Source organism: Pleurodeles waltl, chromosome 2_2, assembly GCF_031143425.1.
Source record: "Pleurodeles waltl isolate 20211129_DDA chromosome 2_2, aPleWal1.hap1.20221129, whole genome shotgun sequence".
NCBI classification, from domain to species: Eukaryota; Metazoa; Chordata; class Amphibia; order Caudata; family Salamandridae; genus Pleurodeles; species Pleurodeles waltl.
Window position 1 is genome coordinate 466,172,968 of NC_090439.1, and position 19,206 is coordinate 466,192,173.

Genomic DNA, 19,206 nt, shown 5'->3' on the forward strand with positions numbered 1-19,206 from the left:
ATTGTCCAATGCTCGCTATTCTGGCCCTTCAACATTGTACTCATTTCTAAACAACAAACAGCACTAGCTTTATTTGAGCTCCCAGTCTAGTCCCAATTCAACTCTGAGTCCAGTCTGGCACTTGTAGAAAGATGTCTTTTTTGCTGGTGTAGTGAATGATGATGACATCAATCTCTTAAGAAAAGTTGTGATCTCTGCAAGTCTACTTTGCCTAGCCTCTCTGACAGAGTTAATATAGTCGATAATTTAGTCCTGTCCCTCATGTCACAAAAGTCATCAATATGTGACAATATATGCCTTATGTTAGTCAAATTGTGAATAGTCTGAATGTTGAAAATGCTATGAGAAGCCATTTTAACTGTGCATTTGTTTAGACTAGTGTTAGAAACCCAGGTGGTATTGCTCATAAATTAAACGTTTGCAAGATTTAAGTGATATGATGTTATAATTTAGACCTTAGACTAACAGAATGTATTGAAGCAATATTGAATTTCTAATGAATAATGATTTAAATCATGTACAAAAAATAGAGAAATGCAGCGCTGCATTACATCAATTGAATTGCATTAATAGTCTTTTAGCTTAAAATGAATGTGATATGCATGTTATTGAAGCATTATTAACGTTGAATTCATAAATTCACATATTAAAATTGCGTTTATTAAAACGCATTAAATAAAGGTATTGCTACAATTCACCTACATTAGACTAAGTGAGGCCTGCTAGTTTTGTTTTCCCAGGCTGTGCAGGAAATGCTTATTCATTTTCCTAACATGGGATTTCTTTCAGACTTCTATTTCATGAGATGACTAGCTTTATTATCAGACCCCATTTGTTTAGACTTAGAAAAAAGTGTAACAGTGTCATTGAGTTTGGAACATCCTGAGCAATGGACTAACAAATTAAACAAATGTTTCAGTCTTGTGTGGAGATACCTGGATGGATGAGGTTCCCATGACAGACTTGACAATAGATATCGATGTTGCAACCTGAAGACGTGTGATCAATTACTATTGGGTGATGCCCCTTCAATGTAATATGGACCATTTTTGATAGCTTAATGAGATTTAACATGTCGTTGACCGGTTGGACTTTGGTCATATCTTCGGATTTTCAGAACCTTTGCTGAGGAAGAATCCCTGAATGCTGAACCCCTGGGAGAGGTATTTTCCTCTCTGCTTTGCACTTTCGAGATGCTCCACTGAGGCTTAGGCCTTCATTACAACCCTGGCGGTCGGTGATAAAGCAGCGGTAATGCTGCCAACAGTACAGCAGTAATAAATATGAAATTATGACCACGGCAGAAACCGCTAAAACAGATAGCCACTTTAACACACTGACCGCCAGGGCGAAATTAAAAGGCACCACTATGGTAATCGCCTGCAGCCAGGCGAAGATAATGTTCCGCCCACTGTATTAAGATACACCAATCTGCCACCTTTTCCAGGGCAGTACTAACGACATCGAAAACGCTGGCAGAAACATTGCACAGATGGTAAACAACTCACCTCTGGACACTCAAGGAAGAACCATGCTGCCATGGAGCCTACCCTCTGCTCCGCTACGAACACCAACACTGGCGAAGACGACCACGGTGAGTACTGCCGCCTAGCACACAGGGGAGGGGGGATGAAAAAGAAAGTGACACACACACACGCAACATCCCCACCCCAACACCATACACATAAGCAGATGCACTAACATTACATAATCACCCCGTACCCCTCAGGAATAATGCAAGGACAAAATGAATTGATTAAAGCGAGTGCAATATGATAAAATAGTATAAATACTTGCATCCAAATCAAAAAGTATATACATATTTACAAATGTAGGGACACTGCCCAGTCCTCAATGTCTGTGGGCCACAGGGCCACATCACATACTCCAGAGCTCCACCTCGCTCTTCCAACAACACGGAGAGAACACTGCAGGGGCATCAGGTCGAAAATAGCCAGGCACCTCAGGGGGATGGTGAATGGGGGGCACCTCAGCCTGAAGATGGTACTACACCACTGGTCCTGGAGGGGGTAACACACCCATTACTCTGTCAAGGCCACAGTCTCTCAAGTGGGAGACTTGTCCACTGGCTCTGGAGGGGGCAACATGCTCTGTGCATGATCCTGGGGAGTGCAAGGCCACAGTCTCTCAAGTGGGTGACTTGCCCACTGGCTCTGGATGGGGCAACATGCCCTGCGCTTGATCCTGGGGAATGCAAGTCCACAGTCTCTCAAGTAGATGTCTTCTCCACTGGCTCGGGAGGGGGCGTTGTGCCCAGTGAGCTTCATCCTGTGGAGGATGGGGTGAGTGGATGGCTTCTTCCACTGGTTCTGGAGGGGGCATTGTGGCCAGTGAACTTCATCCTGTGGAGAATGGGGTGAGTGGATGGCTTCTTCCACTGGTCCTGGAGGGGGCATTGTGCCCAGTGAGCTTCATCCTGTGGAATATGGGGTGAGTGGATGTCTTCTCCACTGGTTCTGGAGGGGGAATTGAGAATTGTGATGCACATCTTGGGGAGTGCAAGGTCACAGTCTCTCACCTGGGTGTCAGACCCACAGGATTTGCTGGGGCCAGGCTGCACAACAACCCATGGAGGCAGGACTACACACAGTCCGCTGGCGGTGAATGGCTGCTCAGTGGTGGCAGTGGTGGTTGTGCTGGTGCAGCTGGCAGTGGTGGGGGAGGCTCCAGCCCATCCCCTGCAGCCTTGGACAGCTGCCCACTGTAGCTGCTGCTGCTGGCAGTGGTGTTGGTGGCGGTATTGGCAGTGGTGGGGGAAGGCCCTAGCCCGTCCCCTGCAGCCTCGGATGGCTGCCCACTGGGGCTGCTGCTGGCAGTGGTGCTGGTGGCAGTGCTTGCAGTGGTGGGGGAGGCTCCAGCCCTTCCCCTGCAGCCACGGACGGCTGCCCACTGGGGCTGTGGGCAGTGGTGCTGGTGGTGGTGCTGGCAGTGGTGGGGAGGAGGCGCCAGCCCATTCCCTGCAGCCTCGGATGGCTGCCCACCTGGGCTGCTGCTGCTGGCAGCGGTGCTGGTGGCAGTGCAGGTGGCGGTGCTGGTGGTGGTTCTGGTGGCGGTGCCGGAGGTGTTGCTGGCAGTGGTGGGGGGAGGCCCCAGGCCTTCCCCTGCAGCCTCGGACAGCTACACCACCATGGTTGGTGGTGTGGGCTCCGATTGAGTCCCTGCACCAGGCCCCTTGTCCCTCTTTCCTGCAACAGGGGCTGCCTCCTTCCCCTTCCATCCTGCAGCTGGGGCTGCCTCCTTGCCATTCCGTGCTGCAGCTGGTGCTGCCTCCTTGCCCTTCCGTTCTGCAGCTGGGGCTGCCTCCTTGCCCTTCCGTCCTGCAGCTGGGGCTGACTCTTTGCTCTTCCTCGACGCACTTGGGGCTGGCACCCTGTCCGTCTGGCTGGCTGGTGGCCAGGATCCTTTCCCACCTGGAGTAGTTAGGGACACTACTGTGCCTGTGGACTGGGTGGCTGAGGTGCTTGCCTGGGTTTTGACTGTCCTGGCCTGACGTGAGGGGAAGGGGTGGGGTAGGGAAGAGGTCAATGGTGGAGAGGAAAAGCTTCTTAGGGAAATTGGGGTGGGAAGAGGGAGATGGTTTGGGAGTGGAGAAAGAGGGAGTGCTGGTAGGAGGTGTCAGTCTTCTGTTTTTGGGTGCAGGTGCATGGGCTGGATGCTGTTCTGAGGTGGATGACTGTTCGGTGTCTGAGTGCTTGCGTTTGTGTACTTTGGGAGGAGGGGTCACAGACACAGTGGGAGAGGACACAGGGGTCGTGTGCATGGATGTGGGGGTGGTGACTGCCAGTGAGGGGCGTGGACTGTTAGGTGTGGTAGTGATGGTGGTAGTGGATGGAGATGTAGTGCATGCAGGTGTGAGTGTAGATGCAACTGGGAGGGAGGTGAAGGACGAGGAGGAGGGGGCCACAGTGGAGGCAGTGGATGTTGGTATTTCTGCTTCTGGATTATATTTGTGTGAGAACCTGGGTTGAGCTATGTTCGGCCGCCAAGCCACTGTAAATGCCCTCCAGGAATGTATTTGTCTGTTGCATTTGGGCTGCCAGCCCCTAAATGACATTCACAATGGTTGACTGCCCAACAGAGATGGATCGCAAGAGGTCAATAGCCTCCTCACTCAGGGCAGCAGGGTTACTGGAGCAGGGCCTGAGGTGCCTGGGGCAAAGGAGATGCCCACCCACCTGGGTGAGCTGAAACAGGAAACTCACTGAGGGGCTGCTGGGTGGGCGGTGCTGGTACAGGGGGTGGCGGTTGTACAAGTAGTTGGGGTGGCCACAGAAGTGTCCACCACCACCAGGGAGCTTCAATCAGAGGAGGTATCACTGTCCAAACTGTCCACTCCTGTCTCCGCCGTTGTGCTCCCCTTGCCCTCCGTCCCACTGGTGCCCTCACCGTCGGTGGATTCGGGCTCCTGGGTCCTGTGGAATGCAGCTCCCTCTGTCGCTGTTACCTCTGCTCCTCCACCAGATGATGCTAATGCACATAAGGACAGGGTGACAAAACAAAAGGGGGGGAAGAGACAAAGGATACACTTGGTCCATGGCGCCAACAACACCACTGTTGGTGTACACAACACACTCACACACAGGGAACAGCCCAAAACACTAGGCAATGCACTACCAGTCACAATGCTAGTCCCCATTCCATGGATAGGGACACCTAACGCCAATTGCAGCATACCTGAGACCCACAGACCCCTGCCCAGTAGTGGATGCCTACCAGTTTCGTTGGAGTACTTTCATATCAGACCCCTACCCAACATGGGACTTACCCCGCAATGCCAGGCTTGGCCTAGGGGAACCTACAGGGCCCACACCCCCCACCCGGATACCATCTCACCAGGCATAAGTAGAAATGAAGGGCACTGTACTCACCCCCTTGTGGCTGCTGTGAGGCCCCCAAGTGCCCATCTAGCTCCGGATAGGCCACCACCAGTAGGCGGGCCATCAGATGGGTCAGGGTTTGACGGGTACCCGTTACTCATTGGGAGGCCATCCCCAGCTGGGCCTCCGCGGCCTTCCGTGCCCAGCCGTTCAGGTCCTCCTACCGTTTACGACAATGGGTGCTCTGCCTGCCGTAGACCCCCAGGGTCCACATGCCCTTGGCAATGGCAAGCCATATACCCTTCTTTTGATGGGCGCTAACCTACAAGGAAATAGACACAGTGAAAGGCATTAGTCCGACCGTCCTGCCTGTTACACTCATGGCCCACCATGCCCCTTCCCATCCCCATTAGCACAGACATGGCCCACCATACATGCTGCATGCTACCTAGGGCCTAACCACCACCCACCTCTTACATGAGGCCTTCACACACAGCACTCCATGCATCCATGCCCCATGCATCATACTCACGGTGTACTCACCTGTTGGCCTGAAGGCCCATACAGCATTCGGTACTGGGGTAGAACCCCATCCTCCAGTCGGTCCAACACCACCGAGGTGAAGGCAGGGGCCCTTTCCCCAGTCACTCGAGCTATGGTCGGTTCCAGACACAGGTCACAGCAGCACATGCGGTGTAGGTCCTCTCCTGTTAAAGGTCAGGTAGCAAGTGAGGAATTAGATAGAAAATGGCGGTGATGTCCACAATGGTGTATACCGTCACTGCCGGTGTGCATCACAATTCGCCACTGTACCCCATAGGGCCCAATGTTAACCAATGAGGAGTTGCACAGTGGTTCTCGACCATCTCCCTCAACAGCGCACAATGTCAGCGGAATTACCTCATTTCCACCTGTCCCCCTATACAGGATAGGCAGACACCATTTCAGGGGGGAGTGCAGGCCATGGATCCTAACTGCATCACAGTACACAAATGCACCATTTGGACATCTCCAACAAAATACTGTTACAATCACAAGATGCATTGAAAGGTAGTGGTTGGAATGTAGAGATAATGACCAGCTGCTCACTATTTTACCCCATAGTTTGCAACTGATGCGGATGATTAGGAGATGGAGACATCTCCTGTGTACAGACCTCTGGCAGACCTGGCAACAATGGAGGACAGGCACATTATCCTCACCTATAGACCTGACAGGGTCACAATCACGGAGCTGTGTGCCCAATTGGAGCCTGACCTAATCTCTGCTATCCGTCACCCCACCGGGATCCCCCCTCTTGTGCAAGTGCTATCAGTGCTCCATTTCCCGGCAACTGGCTCCTTCCAAGTGACAGTGGGCTTGGCAGCAGGAATGTCTCAGCCAATGTTCTCAATAATGTTGTCTGCCCTGATTAAACACACGTGCAGGTACATCGTTTTCCCCAATGTGGAGGATTTGGCGACAGTGAAAGTTGATTTCTATGCAATGGGACATATCCCAAACATTATTGGAGCTATTGATGGAACACATATTGCATTTGTCTCCCTCCGGTGAAATGAACAGGTGTTCAGAATCAAAAGAGTTTTCACTCCATGAATGTGCAGATGGTGTGCTTGGCGGACCAGTGCATCTCCCACGTCAATACAAAGTATCCTGGATCTGTGCATGATGCCTTTATCCTGAGGAATAGCAGCATCCCAAATGTGATGGCCCAACTACAGAGCACAGGGAGTGGCCAATAGGTGAGCCCTGGTTCCAACCCAGTATATGTTGGTGTATGGGTATGGTGAGGGCCCTAAGGGTTAGTGTGTGGAGAACAGTTGTGCCTCGATATTTGCAGGTGACTCTGGTTACCCCAACCTCTCATGGCTACTGACCCCTGTGAGGAATCCCAGGACAAGGACAGAGGAACTTTACAATGAGGCACATGGGCGAACAAGAAGAATTATAGAGAGGACCTTTGGCCTCCTGAATGCCAGGTTTTGTTGCCTCCATCTAACAGGAGAATCCCTTTGTTACTCACCCAAGAAAGTCTGCCAGATCATCGTGGCATGTTGTATGTTGCACAACATTGTCTTGCATCGCCAGGTGCCTTTTCTGCAGGAGGAGGAGGCTGTAGATATCCGTGTGGCAGCAGTGGAGCCTGCGGACAGTGACGACGAGGAGGCAGAGGATGAGTATGAGGACAACAGAAGTGCAATTATTCATCAATACTTCCAATGACACGCAGGTAAGACAGTGTAACTTCACATTTAATTGACAGTTTTGTGTTTGACATTGCCACTGGGAGGCTGTGAATTCCCACTTCTATGGCCACTCACTGTACCCTTTGGCATCTCTATTTGCAGATATTGGTGCCCCACTATCGCTCCTGGTGTGTTCCCTGCAGCCAACTACAGGTCTTCCCAATGTATGCATTACTGTACCGTTGAATTGCAATGTTTAAACCTTGTTAAACAAATACATACTTAAATCATTTGACATACTCCATACTTGTATTTGTTTGAAGGATGTTTATTTAAGTGCTAAGAAGTAGAGGGGGAAGTGCAATGGGCTAGGGTGATGATGGAGGAAAGTCCAGGATAGAGTCCAGTCTATTTGTATCACAGGTGCATTGTCCAAGGTGGCATAGGAAGGGGAGCAATGGCAGTTCAAGGTGGACAGGGTGATAGGGTGGGACACAAGGGTGACAATCAGGAGAATCTTCTTTCCTGGCGGGGGTCTTGGCAATAGTCTCTGGCTTCTGCCTGGATCGCAGGGAATGTTTGCGGGTTGGTCTTCTGCAGGGGGAGGGGTGCTGGTGTTTTTTTTTCCTGTGGCGGGGCCTCCTGTCCACTAGCTGCAGCGGAGGTGGAGGGGTGTTCGTCGGTTTGACTAGTGTCAGCGACCAGGTGGTGTGCCACTGCCTCCCTCGTAGTGTTGGCCATGTCGGCCAGAACCCCTGCAATAGAGACCAGGATAGTGCTGATGTCCTTCAAGTCCTCCCTGATCCCCAGGTACTGTCCCTCCTGAGCCGCATGTTCTCCTGCAACTTGTCCAGTATCTGGCTCAACGTACCCTGGGAATGTTGGTATGCTCCCAAGATCGCGGTGAGTGCCTCCTGGAGAGCCGGTTCCCTGGGTCTGTCCTCCCTCTGTCGCACAGCAGTCCTCCCAGCTTCCCTGTTGTCCTGTGCCTCTATCCCCTGAACCGCGTGCCCACTGCCACTGACCCCAGGTCCCTGATCGTCCTGTGTTTGTGGGGTGGCCTGGGGTCCCTGTAGTGGTGGACACACTGCTGATTGACGTGTCCCGGGGACAGAGGTATGGGCCCGCTGGGTGGGTGCTCTGGTGGTGTTTCCTGAGGAAGGAGGATCTGTGGTGGTGTAAGACTGTGCCTGGGTAACCAACTGTCCGGAGATCCCTGATGGGCCAGGTTGGTCATCAAGATCCAGGCGAGCAGAGCTGCTGTTATCTCTGTGGGCCTCTTCTGGGGGGGGGGGACTGGATGTTGCTGGCACCTCTTCTCCGGTGACATTGGCTGGGATATCTGTGGGGATGTAATTGCAGTGTTATTGTATCTGCGTGTGACATATTATGCATGGGTGTGTTGCCCTCTATGGTTTTTATTGCCCTGGCAGATTTGCTCTGTGTGAGTAGTTATTTGGTGGGCTAGGTGATTCTCTCCAGTGCGCATGTAGTGGTGAGAGGTGTCCATGCAGGTCTGTGAGGGGTGTCCATGCATTGGTGTTGCATACAGGGCTTTTTATTGGGATGAGTGGGTTGTGATGGTGGGATATATGGGAGGTGGTGGAGTGATGGGAGTGAGGGTAAGGGTGGGGGTTTGTGATGGCATGAAGGTAAGGGGGTAATAGTAATAGAGATTTGACTTACCACAGTCCAGGCCTCCTCCTACTCCTGCCAGGCCCTCAGGATGCATGATTGCTAAGACTTGCTCCTCCCATGTTGTTCGTTGTTGGGGAGGAGGTGTGGGTCAACTGCCAGTCCTCTGTACTGCGAGCTGGCGTCTTGCTGCCACGGAACGCACCTTCACCTGTAGGTCATTCCACCTCTTCCTGATGTCATCTCTTGTTCTTGGGTGCTGTCACACGGCGTTGACCCTGTCCACGATTCTCCGCCATAGCTCAATCTTCCTAGCAATGGCTGTCTGCTGCACCTGTGATCCAAATAGCTGTTGCTCTACCCGGATGATTTCCTACACCATGACCCTTAGCTCCTCCTCTGAAAACCTGGGGTGTCGTTGTGGTGCCATGGGTGTAGTGTGAGTGGTGTAGGTGAGGGTGTGTGCGGTGATGTGTTGGGGTCTGTGATGTAAGGTGCGTGGGTGGTGTATAGGTGATGGTGTTATGTGGGTCTGGTTGTGTGGGTGCTCTTGCTGTATCTCTCTCTGTTGGCAATTGTTTGTAGTTGTACAGGGTTGTGGGTAATGTGGGTGTGTATTTTATAGTTGTGTGGGTGTGGTGTTTGTATGGGTGTCAGGTGTGTGTAGTTTGAATTGTCCAATGTGGTGTTGTTTGGTATGTACCCCCAATAGTTTACCACGGTTGAATGTCCGCCGTGGTGAGTCACGGGTCATAATGTGATGGGCGTTGTTCTGTTGTTGTAACGGTGTGGGTTTTGCTGCTGCCAGTTTGTCACTGACCTTTGGGCTGGCGGACTTGTGTGATTGGCTGCATAGTGACGGATTGGTATGTGTGTGTCATGATATGGTTGGCGGTTATCTGCCGTGGCGGCGTTATGTTGGTGGCAGTCGGCATGGCAGTAAGGGGGATTTACCGCCGATGTCATCATGAGGGCCTTAGAGATGTTCTCCCCAACACTTCCAGAAGACTCTTGATCAAGCTTCTGACATGTGGATGTTTGTTGTACAATCTTGACGATTCAAGAGACACATCAGCTAATTTACAACATGAGAGTTTCTCTTTCTGTCAAGTTTTTTCCAGCTTCCTTTTTTTCTATTTTGTCTTTAAGGGCCAGATGTATCAAGGTTTTTTGCATTCGCAAACGGTGCGAATGCCCGTTTGCGAATGCAAAAAGCCAGTTCAGAATGTATGAAAGACATTCTGAACGCAATTTTAAGGAATCGCTAAAATAGTGATTCCTCAAAATTGCGACCCTGTTTAGAGAGTCACAAATTGCGACTCTTTAAATAAGAAATCGCAAATAAGGATTCCTTATTTGCGATTTCTTAGCACATGTATGAAGCCATTCCTATATGCGATTTTGGCATTTAGGAATCGCTATTTACCACCAGGTTGAACCTTGTGGTAACCATGTGCAAAATGTAAAAATGCATTTAAAATGCATTTTTAAAATGTACATGTAAAGCACACATGCCCTTTTGGCATGTGTGCACCTTACATGTCCCAAAAAAATTTGGGGGTGCAGCAGAGGGGGCCTTAGGCCCCCAGCACTCTGGGGTTTTGCATTTCCAAAATTGCGATTTCTGGTTAAGAAATCGCAATTTTGGAAATGCAAAAAATTTGCAGATATGGGCCAACAGGCCCATAGGTGTGAATGGGGCTGGTATCGCAATTTGCGATTCGGTGATAGCATTTTGCGATTTTTAAGAAATCGCTATTACCGATTCGCAAATGTGATACATGGCATTTTGCGAGTCGGAAATAGCGATTTCTTAAAAATCGCTATTTCCGAATAGCAAAAGGAATTGATGATACATCTGGCCCTAAATGTATTAATTGTCATGCATCCTCTGTCTGTGTTTTGTCGAAGCTTCTCCATGAAAAAAAAACATAGGTCCTAGATCCCTTCGTTCTACCTATCTTTGTTGAGTATTCAGCAATGTTTTCCTTTAGCAACTTCTCATTTTCATTCTTTTACACTTTTTGTGTTTTTACTTCAACATGATTTTCAGATTAAGGTCAGCGCTCCAGTACAAATGGCAGCGTGATTATTTTTGCAGAGGTTAGTGAGGAGTCTTAAGTCATCCAGGAGCTATCTGGTTCCACTGACAGGTGAGGTTATCTAGCAGATTGATCTGACAAGTTATTAAGTTATTAATTAATGGCCTCATGTGAGTGCTACTGTTTTTCTGCCTATAACACAAGACTACACTAATGAGTCACCCAGTCTCCTGGGTAGTGGAGCAGTACTGCTGCCAAGAAAGTATTGAATCTGAGGAATCAAGGGAGGTCATCATTTCCGCATGTAATTCCTCATTTCCACAGAAAAACTTGGAATATAATAAGGTATCTTCCATGCACTGTAAAGGACAAATCCATTACCAAGGTCTCTTAATCAGGGCCTTCCATCAAAATTTACACAGCACAGAAATACCATTGTACATTGCAAACTCAGTTGAAGTGTGCTGTAAGCTATGAACAAGGAAGCACCATCTGAAAACAAGAAACACTAGTAAGGAGACGAAGGAGGAAGAAAGCAAGACACACTGCAGACAGCCAAGTATGAAGCCACAAAGGACTTAAACTGTGATCATTAGAAAAAAGGTAGTTGTTTGCAATGGTAGACAAGTGGAGCTCGAATCTGCTAAAACCAATGCAAATTGGAGCACTTAATGAGCCTGCCAGGTGTATATAGCACTATATAAATTATAAACTCTGACTGCTGATCTTTCGCTTTGAGCCTCACAAGCCATAAGAAAGAACTATACATGTACTAACACAGTACAGTTTCAAGTACCCAGTGCTGGAGCCTGACTGCTTACATCCCAGGTGTGCTGGAGATCATTAGAATCCTTGTCTATCAGTGAGCCCTGCAACAGTCAGGAGCCATAGTGAACGCAGAAAGCATTTTTACATGTACAAAGCCCAAATAGCGAACAGTGACCTGCTACCGAATCACAATTTGGCATTGTGAGTCGGTATTTGGAAGAGGCTTGTTGAGGGCACCCCTTCCTAATAATAAATCCCAGTGGTATGTGGGAATATTTTGCAACCAAAATGCGGTCACAAAAAATTCACACTTTAGCGCCAACATAAAGTTGGTGGTAGCCCATTTGTAAATGGTAAGAGTTCCTCAATAGACCTCCTTACCCTTTGAGAATGTAAAAGCATTTTCTAAGAGCAGGCAATGGGACTACTGTCTACTCTTAAAGAATGAAATGAAAATTTCAAATTTTTTCAAAAGGAATCCTAGGAAAATGGGCTGCATTTTTAAATTAGAAATTGCTTTATTTAAAAGAACTCAGACACATAGGGGTCTGCTGATCCCAGCAGGCCAACATTTTTGTGATTTTAGTGATTCCCAATGGGTGGCAAATGGAGACCAACCTCATTAATATTTATGAGGTAGGTCTATTTGTGACCCACTCGGAAGCACAAAATGTGTCAAAGACACATTTGTACATTGGTGTTTGAGTTTACCAAATAGTGAATCTCATAGATTCACTACTTTGTCATAACAAATGATTACCTTCGTGCATGTGGGCTCTAGTTTCTAAACGGTGCAGTAATTATTGGATACCACTATGTTTGTGGCAGATTCAGGATTCTGGAAAAAACTTCAATCAGTGATCCCTAATGGCAAGATCCTGATGCAAGTATTCCATATATTTGTTGTATGAGGCCTTCTAATATGTGCCTATGGACTCCTTTCCCTTGTTTAAAGTTATTTTATTTGTGAGAACTACACACTACTTTGCTGGCATGATTCCTTTTTAGTTAATATTATTCCCTAGATCCTTTTAACCAACCTATCTATACATTTTCACAAAAACTCATTCATTTGATGTTGCTCCTTTTGTTATTAGAGTGTCAGTTTATGTAAAATAATGTCTTATTATATGTTGTAAAATTTAGTTTGTGGTGTGATTCTGCAAGATGCAGCAACATTATAGATCTTGTGATTCAGCTACTTTTATTTAACGCTTTATACAGTTCTCTTATATTTGATATGTGTTTTTGCTCTTCTCATTCCAGCCTCTATTGGTGTAGGGTTTATATCTTTCACAAATATGAATCTCATCTTGAATGGACGTTTTTTCAAAGTCCACGGCACAAACTCATCAGAAACCCTTCATGACATTCAAGTAAACTCTCGAGTAGTCAGCGGCCAAATAACCAGTGACAAAAGGACCAACTTCTCAGATCCCGTCATCTTCACCCTGGAACATTTAAAGGTGTGTGGTACTGCTGATATCAATAATTGCAATATGATAATCTGGTTGGGAGGTTATCATACATGGGATGATCATATGAAGAGAAGCCACTGGGCGTTCACAGTGATGGCTGCCAAAGCAGTAGTTCCCGGGAGACATGTGTTTATTCTACACATATTTAAATCCCAAATGTTATTAAGTGATCATTAAATTTTCACCACCAGGATAGAGTGAAAATCCCTAGCTGCCCCTGAGTGATGAACTCAATGCAAATCAGAACGAGGGTGAAAGTATCCATGGCTACACAGAGAGTTCCAACAGTTGCGTCTCCCCCCTGGCAAAGGTCTGTTGTTTTCTAAACAATTTATAATTTAGGGAATCCTATAGAGTTTGGTATAACTTAATGTTCCCCTCCCTTTCAATCACTATCAACTTGTTCAGGATTTTCCAGTGCTAAATGCTGTATCTTAACTATCCCTTCGTCCCAATGCTCTAAAACATACCTCTATGAATTGGTCATTCAGTAGCTACTTTGTTGAATTTAAAAGCTAGTGTGCCTACCCTTCTGATCATAACCTAAAATGAATACCATCATCCTTTGAACGAAAATCACTGTGCTAGAACTGGATTATGACCTGTGTCCAACTCCAGACATAGGGACAGATTCACAAAAAAGCAGGAAAAAAGGGTCAGAGATTTCCACCTCTGCTCGACCCTCTTTTTCCTACTATATTGTAATGCACAAGCATTCCCACTGACACAATTGGAAAGCTGCACCAGGTGCAATTTTCCAGACGTACTCCTGGGAAGGTAATGTAACTTTAAGTACAAACACCTATGCCTACTTAACATAATTCTCTATTTTTGAGAACTTTGTACAGCTGGAATAGGATCCACTATACAAAAACACCTTTTTGCCGCAGACAAAATGCTTTTCCGTGCCATCAGTCAGGAATATCTGTGTGACAATTGGTTGCTTATGGTAAAAAGAAGGCTGCATGCTTCCACAGCACAGCCACTACAAACTATCACAAATCCTCTCCAGAATTATTTCCCTGACATCCATCTGTGTGCACCTTCACAGAAGAGCTGTTTCCTGGATATTGTTTGCCTAGTGTTAGACCTGTCTGCCTTATGGTGGTGTTCTCCCAGATGTTTTCCATTTTTGCGGGACCTCTTTTTGTTGGCCTTAGGTCTCTGAACACTTTACCACTGCTTACCACTGATAAAGTTTGTGTTCTCACACCTTAAACCATGGTAATGTTGTCTTCTCAACAATTAAAATATTTAGGGCTAGATGTAGGTAGAAATGGGTTTGCGACTCGCAAACACATATGCAGGATGGTGTCCCTGACACCATCTGCGAATCACAAGGGGGTCGCAAAGACCCACCTCTTTAATATTAATGAGGTGGGTCGCAATTTGCGACCCCCTTGCGATTTGCTGCACTCACAGGGATGGTAGCCTGCTGGAGACAGCAGACCACCATGTCTCTGACTGCTTTTTAAATAAAGTTGCTTTTTTTGTATTGCAGCCCGTTTTCCTTAAAGAAAAACGAGTTACAATACACTCGAGAAAATGAAACTTTTTTGTTTAATTTTTTCAGAGTAGGCAGTGGTCCATGGGACCACTGCCTGCTTTGAAAAAATATTTTCAGCGCCATTCACAAAGGGCAACCCCTTCCCTTTTGCGAATGGGTTAGCACCCATCTCATATGGGTGCTAACTGCGAATTGCTTTGCGACCGTGTTCGCGGTCACAAAGCAAATCTGCATCGCGATGCGAATCGCATATAGGAAGGGGAACATCCCTTCCTATTTGCGAGTCGCATTCCCATTTTGCGAGTCGGTAACCAGGTTACCGACTCGCAAAATGAGAATGAGCATTGCGATGCGCGTTTTGCATGGCGCAAACAGCGAATTTCGCTGTTTGCGCCATGCAAAACGCTTAGTACATGTGGCCCTTAGTTTTTTATAAGTCCATGGTAAAATGCACTACATGTGTCCAGGTCCTGTGAATTAAATGCAACTAGTGAGCCTGCAGGCATGATTGCGTCACCCACGTAATTAACTGTTGGAAATGGCCCTCTCTACAGGGTCATTCCCAAACCTTTTGCATTCCTCCTCCTACTTTTTGCTGGAGTTTTGCTTGTTGCCTTAGTACTCTGTGCATTTTCCCACTGCTAGCCAGTGTTAAAGCGCATGTGCTGGCTTCCTAAAACATGGTTTGATTGGCATATATCTGATTGACATGTTTAATTTCATGTAAGTCCCTTGTAGAATGGTATACCATGTACCTAGGGCCTGTAAAGTAAATGCTACTAGTAGGCCTGCAGCGCTTATTGTGCCACCCACTTAAGTAGCACCCAAGCCTGCCATTGCAATCTTAAGGCAGTGTCCCACTGCCATGTCGACTTGGCATTTAAAACCCCTTGCCAAGCCCTAATCTCCACTTTTATTACATATATCACACTGAAGTTAGGCCCCAAGTAGCCCATAAGGCAAGGTGCTTTGTAATTATAAGGTAGGACATGTACTTGTTATTTTTACATCTCCTAGTAGTGAAAAACTACCAAATTAATGTTCTCACTACTGAGAGGCCTCCTCTACTATAAGGTAACATTAGGGATTCCTAATAAAAAATGATTGAGGTGTAATTCCTAAACCAGAGGTGGTAGATATGCCATATGTCCTATCTATGAACTTGTAATGATAAACTCTCTTTAATGGTGAAGTCAGATTTATCATTAGAAGTTTGAAAATGCCACTTTTAAAAAGTTAGCATTCTCCCACCCTTAGCCCTTTGTGCCTGTAACCTGCCTTAGTTCGCATGACTAGGTATAACTGACAGTTGGGATTTGGGGATTCACCCCAGACCATCACACAATAGGGGGATTAGTAGAGTTGAATTAGCCATTAACTGACTTTATGGAGGGCCTAGCCAAGCACAGCCCCACTTGCCACTGAATAGGCTGGGCTCTGCCACCACAGAAAAAGCCAGCTAGAAGCCAGGGCAGAGGAGGCAGGAGATTCCTGGAACTTCAGAGAACCTTTCTGGAAACTAAACCCAACTTATAGGAGCAGGGCACCAGGGTATAAAAAATAGGGTTCTCAGACCTGCTCCTCAGTTCACTACTGGACCTGAGAAGGACTCTCAGAGGACTGCCTGCTGCTGTGACCTGCTGTGCACTCTGCCAGACTGCTTCTGTACCTGGAAGGACTGCTTTGCTGCCTGGAGCCTGCTTGGAACTTTGAGAGGCCAGCCCTACTTTAGAGCCCCACATTGACACCTATATCCACAACTTCAGAAGTGCTGTCAAGGACTTGTTTAGCTGGTTTCCTGCTCTGAGCCACAGGGACATAACATGGGCTCACAAACATGAATCTGCACCTGGACCCAGCCTGAGTGAGTCTTACACCCCAAGAGGTCTCCATCCACTCCTGAACCTTTGGTTGTGGTGCTCAATGTGCCCAGGTGGCCATTTTTTAAAACTGAGTACTTTCTATTTTGAACCGTAAACTTTAAAAATAATCATGACTCCGGTTCTACTAATTTGAGTTTGATGATTTTGTTGTCAAATAATTTATTAAAATGTTCTCTATTTTTCTAAATTGGTTTGGGATTTTTATTGTGTTGTATTTTTACTGTGTAGCTGTCTGTGCACTGCCTAAATACTTAACACATTGTCTCTAAGTTTAGTCTGACTGCTTTTTCTGCCAAGCTACCCAGGATTAAGTACAGGTTAAATTAGTGACTTTTTGTGCTTCACCTTGAAAGAGATTTGGCTGTTGCTTGACTGGGGCTCACAGCCCAGTCAACCAACAACCCAGTTTCTCACTGCAGCCATTTAAACATGTCTCAGGCCTGCCATTGTGGAGCCTGTGTGTGCAGCTTAAACTGTCATGTCAACTTTGCATCTAAAACCCATTGCCAAGCCTTAGGTAGGCCCTAGGTAGCCCATAGGGCAGGGCACAGTGTAATTAAAAAGTAGGACTGGTATGTTTAAGTTTTAATAAGCTGAGGAGGTATATTTGTCATGTTTAGCACTATGAGACTGTAATGATGAATCCCCCTTAATGGTAAAGTCTGAATTATGGTTACAATGTTGAAAATTGCACTTTCAGAAAGTTGGCATTTTGCTGCACTTGTCTGGGGTGGGTGACAGCTGGGCTTTATGTATTTCCTCTAGACAGTACACCCAATGGGAGCTTAGGTGTAACTTTATGGGCATTCCACCAAGATAAGAGGTAGGAGCTGGCCATAGCCATACACTTACACCTTAATAGGCTGTGTCCTGCCCACACACAAAGGGCTTAACAACCCTGGATTGTCACTCCAGACAGCTTGTAGCCGGGGCAGGGAAGGGATGGAATTCCTTGCACTTCAAATCCACTATCTAAAAGCTTCTCCCACCTTCCAAAACCAGGGCACCAAAGTATAAATACCAGACCAAAGACACCAGCACTTCAGTACACTTCTGGATTTATGAATTTTCTGTCTGTGCTGCGACAATAACTGCCTCTCTGCTAGCCTGGTACTCTGCTGGACTCCTGCTTTGTTGTGCTGACCTGCTGCCCTTTTGCCTGGTAGTAAGAATGGCTGGACCTGCATCTCTCCAACCCAGAGTCACTTCAAGGGTCAGATTATTGTCGCCTGATAGAAGTCGCACGGACACAAAATATGTCCAACCAACCTATATCTACACCTCGATTCTGCCATTTGTGAGTCTGTCCTGCCAAGTGGTACCACAACACTCCTGGATCCTTAGAAGTGGGCCTAGGGTGTTTTCTGCAACTGAACTACACATTGGGCCAGATGTAGCAATATCCGAATTTGCGATTCGGAAATTGCGAGTCGGTGTGACTCAGAATTTCCGAATAGCAAATTTGGATGCAGAACGGTGTCTCAGACACTGTCGGCGATTCGCTGTGGGGTCGCAATGACCCACCTCATTAATATTTAATGAGGTGGGTCGCATTTTGCGACCCCATACGAGTCCCTGCACTCACAGGGATGGTGGCCTGCTGAAGACAGCAGACCTCCATGTCTGTGACTGCTTTTTAAATAAAGCTGTTTTTTATTTTATTTTCCTGAAAGGAAAACGAGTTGCAAAACAAAAAAATAACGAAACCATTTGGTTTCGTTTTTTCAGAGTAGGCAGTGGTCCATTGGACCACTGCCTGCTCTGAAAAAACCTTTTTGGCAACATTCACCAAGGGGAAGGGGTCCCATGGGGACCCCTTCCCTTTTGCGAATGGGTTACCACCAGTGTGACACTGGTGGTAACTGGGAATTGCTTTGCGACTGCGTTCGCGGTCACAAAGCAATTTGGCATTGCGGTGTGAGTCGCAAATAGGAAGGGGACACCCCTTCCTATTTGTGAGTCGCATTCACATGTTGTGAGTCGGTACCGACTCGCAAAATGTGAATGAGCATCGCGATGAGCATTTTGAATGGCGCAAACTGCGATTTTCGCAGTTTGCACCATGCAAAATGCTTCCTACATCTGGCCCATTGTCTCTACTGAGCAGATCAGAACCAGCGCATCATCTCTGTTGCGTGGATCGGAACTGGTGCATCAGCCCTCTCGCATGGATCAAATCATCTCCTCTCTAGCGCAGATCCACCTCAGCACATCACCTTTGGAACCACTGCATCTCGAACCCAAAGCATCACTGTTGTTATATGGAGAAAATCGATGCATCTTTTCTACTGCCTGGGAAGGATGGATGCAATTCTGCCACTGCAGGGACCAACTCCGACCCATTGCATCAGCTTGCTCCCTGCATCTTTGATGTCAACAAAACCAAGATTAAGGTATTTTGGTTCAGCTGACCCAACTGGGTCCCAGTAGCGAGCTCACACTCCATTGCAGATGGACTGAACTTTTTACTTTGCCCCGGTCTGGCACAACCAGATAGTCTCAGTTGGTTCTTTTCTTCAGTTGATTCTTCAAAAATTAATAACTCAAGTTCTACTTATTGGATTTTTATCACTTTTGTCTTGTTTTATTTGTTAAATCGAGTTATATTTTTCCAACCAGGCGTGGTATGTATTTATGGGGTGTTTCACTGATTTATTGTTGAAGTGTTTCACAAATACTTGACACATTGCCTCTTAATTAAGCCTGACTGCTCCTCTGTCAGGATACCAGGGGGTGAGCAAAGGTTACTTTAGAGTGTCTTTGTGACTTACCCAGACTAGGACTGTGGTTCCTGCTTGTTCAGTTTGCATATTCCTGGCAACCAGAACCCACATTTCTAACACATAGCAAGAGCGGTGGAAGAGACTGC

The 19,206-nt window shown here is 47.1% G+C and overlaps 1 protein-coding gene across 1 annotated transcript in view; it reads left to right on the plus strand.

Moving 5' to 3' along the window:
- LOC138276386 (adhesion G protein-coupled receptor E1-like) overlaps positions 1-19,206 on the plus strand; it is a 718,998-nt gene that overhangs the window by 672,937 nt on the left and 26,855 nt on the right. Inside the window, exon 12 of the mRNA XM_069219188.1 lies at positions 12,736-12,935. Coding sequence (XP_069075289.1) covers positions 12,736-12,935 — 200 coding nt within the window. The remainder of the gene's footprint in view (positions 1-12,735; positions 12,936-19,206) is intronic.